Source organism: Pelodiscus sinensis, chromosome 2, assembly GCF_052426305.1.
Source record: "Pelodiscus sinensis isolate ZL-2025 chromosome 2, ASM5242630v1, whole genome shotgun sequence".
Lineage (NCBI taxonomy): Eukaryota > Metazoa > Chordata > Testudines > Trionychidae > Pelodiscus > Pelodiscus sinensis.
The window spans coordinates 74340384-74351699 of record NC_143053.1 but is presented as its reverse complement, the minus strand read 5'-3'; the positions used below and the strand labels follow the sequence as shown (position 1 = coordinate 74351699).

At 47.8% G+C, this 11316-nt stretch overlaps 1 protein-coding gene across 2 annotated transcripts; it reads left to right on the top strand.

The window, feature by feature from the left end:
* Window positions 1-1083: 1083 nt before the first annotated feature.
* RNF138 (ring finger protein 138) lies at window positions 1084-10618 on the top strand. Of its 2 annotated transcripts, none has more exons than XM_075920766.2 (8): window positions 1084-1282; window positions 1792-1918; window positions 2586-2751; window positions 4362-4477; window positions 5577-5648; window positions 8175-8280; window positions 9320-9427; window positions 10458-10618. In XM_075920766.2, the coding sequence occupies exons 2-8, from the start codon at window positions 1812-1814 to the stop codon at window positions 10524-10526; spliced, it is 744 nt and encodes a 247-aa protein (XP_075776881.1). In that variant the 5' UTR covers window positions 1084-1282; window positions 1792-1811; the 3' UTR covers window positions 10527-10618. The 2 variants fall into 2 exon arrangements, with proteins under 2 accessions (XP_075776881.1, XP_075776880.1); XM_075920765.1 differs by having other exon boundaries at window positions 1280-1419.
* The last annotated feature ends 698 nt before the right edge of the window (window positions 10619-11316 follow it).

The window sequence follows — 11316 nt, the reverse complement described above, 5'->3', positions numbered from 1 at the left end:
CCAGGACCTATCCTTGTTTCAGCTCTGCACTTCAAATGTATTAAGAGCCAGCCAGGCAAGCAGACAGCCTGGTCTAGGAGCTCAGACCGCCTGCCCCCAGTCAGGGACTGCTACCACCCCATCTCTGCCTCTTTCTCAGAAGCAGCAGCACAGGGTGACAGACAGCTGGTCTGTAGGGGGAGCTGGTTTTTAAACTGGCAGACCAGCTCCCACCTGGCACCCCACACTGCTGCCTCTGATACAGTGGCTGCTGGCCCTGCCCCTGGGGACTATAGACTAGTCCAGTGGTGCGCAACCTCTGGGTTGCGACCCCCTTGGGGGTTGCGGTCCTTTGAGCTGGCTGCCCACGGGCTGGGCCCGGCCACGCGTGGTGCTTTGATGCGGCCGTTAGCAGCCGCGCAGTGCGGCGTTTTGATCCAGCTGGCCGGGGGCTGGGCCCAGCTGTTGGCGGCCGTGCGGCGTGGCACTTTGATCTGGCTGTTGGTGGCCCCCGCAGTGTGGGGGTCACAAATGAAAAAAAGTTGCACGCCACTGGCCTAGTCGACTAACAGATACAATTTCATGAGGCTACTCCACTATTCAAGTCAGGGATATTTAACATCCCTACTGGGAATGAGCTTTCATTTTAGCCATCAGTGTAGCTGTCCCAGCGCCAACCCCTAATACTCAGGATTGTCTCTGTTAGTATTTTCTCGAGTTAGCTTAGGGGAAATATTCCTGGAGCAAAATCTTTGGAGAGGGCCCCCCTGAGCCTTTCCAAAAGCGTTAAGTCCCGCCAGTCAATTACCCACCCAACACCGATACTCCCCTGGGGGGGGTTGCACCAATGCCGCTACAATAGGAGGCTGCAATCGGGGTTTAACTCCCCATCGAAGAAGTACAAACGCGGCCCCCTCTGCATTAGCCAAGGTCTCCTTCCGAGGGGCAGTGGACAAGCTCCGTCGGGCAGGACAATGGCTCGGGAGAAGCCACAGCCGGTCATTAAGAGGGCGGGCCCCACCGCTTCCAGGCTGGGCTGGCCCCCGGGCGAAGGCGAGTCCACTCCCAGGGGCCGGGCCGGCCAGCGGCGGGGCACACGGAAGACTGAGCGGGCCGGGCGCCCAAGGCCCCGGAACTGCCGGCGCCGCGTGGGCCCCTCCTTGCCCGACGCAAAGGGGAAGCGGCGGCGGAGGGGCGGCTGCAGCGAAGCGGCGGCGCAGGGCCCGGGCGGGGGCGGAAAGGGGGCCGCGCCGCGGGGGCCGCGCTTGTTGTTTCATAACAATCCCGCCGGGCCCTGCAGGAGGTAATCGCCATGGAAACCCGGCCCGCCCCGGGACAGCTGCGGCGGCGGCCCCGGCTGCAGCATGGAGGCCGCCGGGGGCTGCGGCTGAGGGACCCGGCCACACCGCAGCGGCGGCCCCGCTCAGGGGCTCCCGCCAGGTACCGCGGGCCGCGCTCTCGGCCCCGGCGGTGGGGGAGGGCGCCCGGCGCTTGCTACGCGGCCCGGTCTGACGAGCAACAGGGACAGTGGGGCCTGTGCCAGGGAAAGCCCGAGCCCCTCCCGCAGTCCCAGCCCGGCCGCGGTGCCAGGGCCCTCGCTGCCACAGGGACCGGCGCCTCCCCCGGCCGCGCCTGCCCCTGCGCCCGCTTCGCCCCACAGTGGCCGGGAGCAGGAAGGGCGGGCGGGCTGCAGGGGGTAAAGGGGTGCTCCCCCGCCAGCCCTTCTTCATCCCTCCACGCGGGCAACCCGCTTCAGCCTCATGTCGCCTGAAGTGAGCGAGGGAGTGATCGTCCTCCCCCTTATTCCCACAGAGCGGTCAAGACTCACTGCCATGGCCGAGGAACCTGCCACTGTTTGCTTCAATGAAGAGGATTTTTATTGTCCAGTGTGCCAGGAGGTGTTCAAAACGCCTGTGAGGACAGTTACCTGCCAACACGTGTAGGTATCTGCTGCCCCTGGCCTTCCTGAATGGGCAGTGCTTATTGGGTAGTGGTTAACCATTACCTGGGTCCACCTCGTCATCTCCAGCCTGATCCTGGCCTGCATATTTATTCCTGCCTCTGAAATTTCCACTACATGCATCTGACGAAGGGGTCTTTGCCCACGAAAGCTTATGCTCCTACACTTCAGTTAGTCTATAAGGTGCCACAGGACTCCTCGTCGCCTTTGCAGATTCAGACTAACACGGCTACCCCTCTGATACATTACCTGGGAGCAGCCCTGTGACCTGGCATGGGGGGATTGCTCTAGCCCTAGGGGCCAGAAATGGCAGCAGCAGGAGATGCTGGCTCCCCGCCCATAAACCCCCTGTCTCCTCCACTGCTGCTTCTGACCCCAAGCGAAGCAGCCAGGCTGGAGCAGCCCCTGCCCCTGGTGTGGAGGCTGCTCCAGCCAACCATTTAGTTAACATTTAACTGGTTAATCAAACAGGCTTTTACATCCCTTACCCTAATCTGCGGAACTTTCTGCTAGTTCAAAGCATGTCTAATATTTTTATTAGAAATAATAATATAGCTACTTAACCATCTTTGAAGCTAACACAGAACATATTGACCCATCTAGCTTTTATTTTACTAATGCGTGCTTGTGTTAACTTTGAAATTAGGTTCTGCAGGAAATGTTTCCTGACAGCAATACGAGAAAGTGGAACGCATTGTCCTCTGTGCCGGGGAACTGTGACTAAAAAAGAAAGATCATGTCCCAGAAGAGCCCTGGATGTTGAAAACAACATGAAGAAGCTTTCTGGAGGTTGTAGATGCTGTGAAAAGCAGGTGGAGTAAAGACAAAAGTTACTTATTTGTTACAAGTGAATAAGCTTTCCTTACTTGGGACCTGATCCTTCATGCTGCTATATGTCATTAACGTCCAGTAATTTAGAGGGACTAGTACCTTGTAGCATCAAGTCTCAAGTGAGACAGGTGTGCACACACGTGCATCTAAGAATTTGTCCCTAGCTATCAAACAAATTTTGAAATCGGAATAAAGTGGCTGCTGAAATAAAGTTGCATTTTAAGAAAGTTTTAATTTTTTTGCAAAGTGCCAAATTGATGGGCCTCTCCATAAATACAAATAATTGAGAGAAATGAATGAAAAGAACTCTAAAAGTGGACAAAAGAACATGGACGAGAAATGGAGAACAGCTAGAAAATATATCCAAGACCTTATAATAATGTGCTATATTTTTTAAAATGCTCAAATTTACAGTAGAAGAGCACCAAAAAATACAAATAGCAATAAGCACAACCAGTAAACGCTACCATATTATTTAATCTCTCTGGCTTTCACTTTAGTAAAGAGATTGCTAATGTTCAAAACACTATGGGTGGAATCCAGGTCCTCTTGAGGTTAATAGGAATCTTGGCTTAAATGGAGGCAGGATTTCATCCAATAGGTTTTGTTTATAAAGCATTTGAATCCAAGAAGTCTTCATACTACCCTTACTCACTCTTGTGTCCGAGGACTGTGTGTGATCCATCATTAATAGTGTTGAGTATGAGGCTTTGTTGTTCATGATCTCTGTTAAAATAAAATAAGACAAGGGAATCTTTTAAACATTGTGGTTTATAAGCTATAAAACCAAATGCTATTTACACTGAGTTGCAACCTGGTAGCTGGAAATAACAAAATCACTTGCATATGTAATTGAGCATACTAGCTGTGGTATGAACCTTTGGACATTTTTCTAATCTCCCTTTAGCTGTCCTGCTCTCACTTGCTTCTATTAAGCCAGTGGTCCCCAACCTTTCGGGCATGTGCTACGCGCCTGCGGGCAGCACTGCCCATGCGCCACGCACTCGGGACCAGCACCGCCCATGTGCCATGTGCCCACAGGTGGGGCCGCCCATGTGCCTGGGGCCGGACCGCACACGCATCACGTGCCGGGGGCGGGGCCGGCCCAGATCATTCGGTGGGTGCACATAAATGCCCCGGCGGGCACCATGGCGCCCGTGGGCACCGCGTTGGGGGCCATTGTATTAAGCTCTTTGTCATGCTCAAGGGATCCAGTGCTCCTGCTTGACAATAGGATTCCTTGAAAATGTTAGTTTGAGATGTAACTTACTGCATAAGTGGCAAGAGGGCTTACATCATGAAGTATTATATTATTGCTGAAGGGGAAGGGTGTGTTTAAAGCAAATGAATATCCCATAATCCCTTTTCCTTTTGTATCAAGGGTTGAGTATAATGCCTAATATGTTAAGTGTTATATGGTTAGACGGAGTGGATACAGAATGTAGTTATTAAAGCTGCATTAGAAGAGCTATTAGCATTTAATAAATTCTTATACAGGGTTCTTCTGTTTTTCTTTCTTACAAGCTTTTTTAATCTGTTGGCAGAAGTAATTCTTTTGTAAAATCTAAATGGTTTGAAATTTCATTTACAGGTTAGGTTTTCTCGCATGAGACACCATTATAAAACATGTAAGAAGTACCAGGATGAATATGGTGTTTCGTCTATTATTCCAAACTTTCAGATTTCTCAAGATTCAACAGGGAACAGGTAATTAGTGTATTTCATGTATAACTCAGATAATTTGTGAAAATAGTTTTTTATAAGGCACACTTTCTTTTTGTAAACAGTATTATCTAAGTTCTTATGCTTCAAAAATGAATATTTACCTAGAAACACCTTTTAGATGCTTTTCTCTATTCTTCAGTGTGGCATTTTGAAAAGTGCTCTACAGCATATTTTGGAATGACTTCTAGAAACTTTCCCTAAGGTTGTGTATATGATAGCACCTTCAACTGGTTTGTTTGATTGTTTCCCCCATAACAGCAATTGAGCTCGTTGCTTTATATCAGGTCTGACTGCTCTTAGGTTTACAGAAGTTTTATTTTTCTCCTGATTTCTTAATATTTTGAATGGATTGGGGTTTCAAACTCACAGTCCATGGACCATCTACGGACTACAGCATATTCACAGTCTGACCCACGAGACCCAGTGGCCCGGGAAGGGGATATGTCCATCCCCCAAACTGCCCCTTCCTGCCTTCTCCCTCCATTGAAAGCCGGCCATGAGGGACACAGCCTTCGGAATTACTGGGATGAGGGGAGGCTGTGGTGTGGGGGGGGGGCGGGTTTCAGCAGCGGTTGGGCCCCCTGCACTTCCTGCAGTGGTGGAATCACAAGGAAATAGAATGAATTCATTTCCACAGTTTCAAATTATGGAGGATTTAACTACCATTCTAAAGTATCCTGAGCAAATGGCTGTATAAGGCCTTTTAGAAAACCACACCTTGTCTTCTGTTCATACAGTATATAATGCCTTTGAAGCTCTTTGTCCTCTTTCCGTTACCCTCCTCACTGCCCCAAAAATTCAGTCTTGCTGTTGAATAGATAACCATATACAAAACTCTGTTTTCATCGGTCCACATAATATTTTCATGGGTGCCATGTAACATCTTGGTGCAAAATAAAACCAAAACATTTGTCATCTTATATATGTTTCCCATATGTTCTACCTATATGATCAGTTTATAATTAATAGGACTTAATGGAATTTTTTTTCTTTTAAAATTATAGAAAACCTATGTTTATTTCGTGATTGGATATTCAAACAAATTAAAACTTGTATACTTTGTCTAACATTTTATATAAAGTAATAGGAGCGATACATCTACATCTGATAATGGAGAGATGGCTAATCTTCAGACACTTCAGGAAGATGCAAGGTAGGCGTCTTCTATTAAGTATTGTAAAAATTATTAAGTTTTCCATCATTAATTCTAGCTAGATATTAGACATGTCAGCGTGGAGACAACTACATGATTAACCGATAAGCCTGGGCTTATCAGTTAATCCTGTTGACTACATGCATTTTTCCCTCCCCTCCCGGTGCCTCTGATAGAGGCAGCAGGGGGAGGGAGGAAGTAGGAGCAAGCTTTTAAGGCGGCTCCCCATGAGCACCAGATCTGCCGCCCCCATCTCCCACCTCTATGGTGTTGCCTTGGATAGAGAGGCAGCAGCATGGAAGGTGAGAGGGACAGGTGGAAAACTTTTAAGCTGACTCTCCTCACATGCCGGCTCTGCGGAGCCATTTCCTCCTCCTCCTCACCCATGCAGCTGCCTCTAGCAGCCCCTGTGTATGGAGGGTCCGATATCCCTGTGGACACAGGCTGCTCTGTCCATGGGAAGCTTTGACCTCCCATGGACAGGGGCTGGTGCCACTCCATGCTGCTGCCTCTGTTAGAGGTGGCAGTGCAGGTGGCAGGGGTCTCCCTGGGAGTGGGACCCAGAGCATGCTGGCTGCAGGCCCTGCCTCTGGGACTATTGACTAGTCCTGTAACCATTAAAATTTCATGCAGTTATACAACTATTCAGTTACATTCTGATATCACTAATTTATATCCCATAGGGAGAAGACAATTCAAATTTCTTATGGGAGTCTGACAAACATCTTTAAAAAAAATATCATTACCGTATATTCCGGCGTACAAGACGACCTCTGATGTTAAAAAACATCCCCCCAAAATCGGGGGTCGTCTTGTACGCCGGATGCCCCGCCGCCGGAGCCCCTCCGCGGCTTTGAAAGCCTCGGGGGAAGCCGGCGGGGGGGCATCCCAGGCGCGCATGGGCTGCCCCCCCGCAGGAGCCCCTCCGCGGCTTTGAAAGCCTCGGGGGAAGCCGGCGGCGGGGCATCCCAGGCGCGCATGGGCTGCCCCCCCGCCGGAGCCCCTCCGCGGCTTTGAAAGCCTCGGGGGAAGCCGGCGGCAGGGCATCCCAGGCGCGCATGGGCTGCCCCCCCGCCGGAGCCCCTCCGCGGCGGCGCGGAGGGGCTCCGGCGGGGGGGCAGCCCATGCGCGCCTGGGATGCCCCGCCGCCGGCTTCCCCCGAGGCTTTCAAAGCCGCGGAGGGGCTCCGGCGGGGGCGCAGCCCATGCGCGCCTGGGATGCCCCGCCGCCGGCTTCCCCCGAGGCTTTCAAAGCCGCGGAGGGGCTCCGGCGGGGGCGCAGCCCATGCGCGCCTGGGATGCCCCGCCGCCGGCTTCCCCCGAGGCTTTCAAAGCCGCGGAGGGGCTCCGGCGGGGGCGCAGCCCATGCGCGCCTGGGATGCCCCGCCGCCGGCTTCCCCCGAGGCTTTCAAAGCCGCGGAGGGGCTCCGGCGGGGGCGCAGCCCATGCGCGCCTGGGATGCCCCGCCGCCGGCTTCCCCCGAGGCTTTCAAAGCCGCGGAGGGGCTCCGGCGGGGGGGCAGCCCATGCGCGCCTGGGATGCCCCCCCGCCGGCTTCCCCCGAGGCTTTCAAAGCCGCGGAGGGGCTCCAGCGGGGGGGGGGGGGGGCAGCCCAGGCGCTCCTGGCGGCTTTGCTCCCGGTGCTTCTGGTCTGCTGGGGACCATCTCCAGCAGACCAGGGACACCGGGAGCAAAGGAGGCGGAGGGGCGCTGGGGTATAAGATGAAACCCTATCTTTTAATTAAAAAGATAGGGGGTCGTCTTATACACCCAGTCGCCCTATACGCCGGAAAATACGGTATATTCATGTACATCAGTGATAGCCAACTGAACTGCATGTTTGGCCCTCTTTCATCTTGATGAGCTGCAGCAATACATGGCCCACTGGTGTCCCACCTGCATCCCAATGAACCCCCTGGGGCCCTCTCCCCCATGTGCCTCTTGCACCGGAGCCCCACACTTACCTACTCGTCTTCTTCCCTCCCACCACTTTCAGAACAGCTGATTCACAGCATTTCAGCTCTGGAAGAGAGGAGGAGGAGCAGGGACTGATTCACAGCACTCCGAAAGTGGTGGGAAGAAGGGGGAGGAGTAGGAAGTGGGGATTCTGGTACCCCAGTGCATGAGGGGCAAATGGGGAGAGAGGCATCATGTGGGCCGCAGGTGGAGACCCAGTAGGCCACACGTGGCCTCTGGACCACAAGTTACCGACCCCTGATGTACATGCAAGTTTATCAGTTGTAATCTGGTGTTCTTATTGCTTCTTACTTGAAAAATATCCAGAATGCATTGTATGGCCTCAGTAAAAAAAGACAAAAGAATTGTCTAAACTTCCTAACTTAATAGAATATGTATTGATACACAAATATGACTTTGCTTGAAGTTTACAGTTCAGCAAAGTGGCATCAGATAACCTTTTGATTTAGTACTCAAAATAAAGGAAATGATAACATGTCAGCAGATGTTCTACTATCTCTTAAATTGAACCGTTAAAATAAAACTTAATACTGTATAACTTTTATTTCCAGTGCACATCCCACATTCAAATGCCCCCTCTGTCAGGAAACCAACTTTACCCGGCAACACCTACTGGATCATTGTAACAATAGGCACCTTTATCAGATAGTTCCTGTGGTAAGTATATATATGAATATATTCAATGTAATCATCTTAAACTCCCCTTATTTTAGTTATTTTAGAGCAGGGGTAGGGAACCTAAAGCCCGGGGGCTGGATGTGACCCCTGGTTGCCTGGATCTGGCCCTCCAAAGCTCAGGGCTCCACTAGCATTGGGGAGTCTGAGCACACAAAATCTACTAGGCTGGGCTCCTCCTAGGCTTTGGGGTGCAAGGGGACTCTGGAGAGTGTCTTTCAGTGAGTTTTTTTTTCTCCTCACTTGTGTGAGGCCCCCCCTACTGATTTTTCTGTGGGTCAGCGGCCCCCAACCCAAAAAAAGATTCCCCACTCCGATTTAGAGTTGCAATTTATTTCTGGAAAAAAACCCAAAACTTTTCTTTCTTTACTTTACTCAGAAGGCATTTGGTTTTTTTTTCTTTGTCATATTAGTTTCAATTGGTTTGTTGAGTTGAAAAGTATACTGTTCCAGTTTTTGAGCCTGATGCTTTAATTTTCTGATCTGGTAACTAAAATTGCTGTTACTTAAAGAAACATTGTCAGTTTAAAAATCTTATTTGTCTTGTAGCATACAGTTATTGCACAGGAAAACTAACATTTCTAAAACCAAAAGTTAGAAGGGGAAAGATTTTTTTTCAGTTATTCTCTGTGTAGTCAGTTTTACTGTTTTTTCTGTGTAGTTACTTAGTGATACAAGTTGTGTGCAAGACCCACACAAACATCAGTGGGGAAGAAGAGTGAATATAGTTTTTAAATATAGGAGATTTTGATTTAAAAATAAATTGGCAGGAGGACTTATGGGCAGTTGTAGTGACAAACTGCTCTTAACCTTTTTTAAAAAATGGACTAAATTTCAAGTAGACAATTTATCTAGAAAATTATAAGTTGTATAATATTCAAAGTGTTTATATAAAATTCTATCTAGTTCACATTCACTTTTGATGGTGAATAAGTATCAGATTAAGATTTTACATTGAATACACAATATAATGATGTCTTTTTATTGGCTGATACATTTTTAAATAATTTTTCAAATTTAGGTTTGTCCAATTTGTGTGTCTCTCCCATGGGCAGATCCTAGTCAGGTTACTAGAAATCTTGTTAGCCATCTAAATCTAAGACACCAGTTCGACTATGGAGAATTTGTGGTAAGCATTTTTCCTTTTTTCTTTCTCTTCAAAGAAATAGGGAACTTTTTTTCTCTATAAAGGAAAGTAATAAATTAGCCTCTGTGGCTGCAGAGTCCCTGGAAGATATGCAACTTTAACATGTTTAGGTGCTGTGCATCCTGCTACCTAGAGGAAGTTCTGCTACTTCTGAACTGTTGTCTATAGTTCAGTGGTTCTCAAACTGTGGGTTGGGTTCCCAACGTATCTCCAGGGACCAACATTATACTTGCTGCGACCTTGGCTAAAGCCTAAGCTCTGTCACCCCCCAGGTAGTGAGACTTGGACTGTGGCTTTCTCTCCTTCCCCATGCTAGGTGCTGCTGGCCCCTTCCCAATTCATGTAGTAACTTTTTGTCAGAAGGGGTTTGTTGTACAATGAAGTTTGAGAACACTTGTTCTATACTATAAATAGTAACTACTATTGACAGTTAGTGTTGGCAACAGATGCAGCTAAGTCATGCTGAACGCTCAACTAATGTAGACGATTTTTGTTGCACAAAGCGAATTCGTTCTTGCAAAGCTGCCCAAGACTGCCTCTATTCCCAAGGGAAATGTGACAGACTCCAGACTGCCACCTTTATGGTGTCTGTTGCTTTGCCAGCCAAAAGAGAGAAGAATCTGAGACCTTGGAGATATAGTATTAGGGTGAACTTTTGATGTCCTTCTGGTCTATTGGCTGATTGGAAACTCTCATAAGAATGATAGGGCAGAAAACCCTCTAGCTCACTATCTAGTTCACAATAGAATCTAGTCAAGGAGAGATGGACTGTATCCATTAGGCCGAAGAGTTCTACTCCTCTGCTTTCATCTCTCTTTGGTATCTGTGTGAGATATAGTACTGAATGGTTAGCCAACCTCCTTGATACATATATTGTAACAAAAAAATTCTTTCTCTAGATGCCATATGTAGTCAACAAATAATACATGAATATAACAAAGAACCAGATGGAATTGAATAGTTTGTCTACAGTATTTGTTAATTTTTGATTAAATGTTTTTATTGTGTGTAGAATCTTCAGCTTGATGAAGAAACCCAGTACCAAAATGCTGTTGAAGAATCTTGTCACGTGACTATTTAAAAAGTGTAGGTCCTCTGCATCCTGAGGGGAAAGCTACATTAATTCAATCAGTAATCTGAAATGTATATTAATAAAAAGGGAATTCAATATTCGGGCTTTTTCAAGTTGAATGTTTTTTCCAAGAACAAAAGTTTTTAAAATGCTTTTTGATTAGACAGAAATTGAGTAAATTTTATTATTAGAATTCTTAATTCTACATAATTGATGGTACAACTATTAGAGAGATGTTAAGTCATTTTACTGAGAATAGAGTTCTTTTACTTTTAAGTAAGACTATACTGGAGCTAGTCACTGGCGTGTTTTCATTTCTGTGTAAATTTTCATGGTTTTGTTGATCTTGCAGTTATATTTTTGTTAATGCCAAAATGGGAAGGGGTGGAGGGTGAAATCAGATGCAAAGATGCTGTGTTGCACTTTGCTTTTTATAGTCAGGGTTTCAGTTGCAAAATTATATCCACGAGAGAATATTTATATGTAACTTTTCTTTAAAACTGAAGTAATATTTTTACTATGATTATTTCTAACAATAAAAGTGAGGAAGTTGTTTTCAATAGTACAGTGTTTTAGAGCATATTTACTTACATCACTAAGAAGGAATGCTATATCATGGGCTAAGGGAAATTACTTTTGTTATTTCTCTGGGGTATAACTGAAATAGGACATCTTGCTTCTGGGGCTGAGGTGCTAGGAGCTCTTCCCATACCCTTAGCAAACTGGTGGAGAGAAGTGCTTTTTGTCACTGGACGGTGTGTCTTGTGAATGATTCAAAGATAACATTCAAAGAAAAAGT

Excerpts from the sequence above, each read along its gene's own strand:
- RNF138 (XM_075920766.2), top strand. The coding sequence starts at position 1,812 with ATGGCCGAGGAACCTGCCACTGTTTGCTTCAATGAAGAGGATTTTTAT. Across the intron at positions 2,752-4,361 it reads GTAGATGCTGTGAAAAGCAG|GTTAGGTTTTCTCGCATGAG; the intron begins GTGGAGTAAAGA and ends TTTCATTTACAG. Across the intron at positions 8,281-9,319 it reads TTTATCAGATAGTTCCTGTG|GTTTGTCCAATTTGTGTGTC; the intron begins GTAAGTATATAT and ends TTTCAAATTTAG.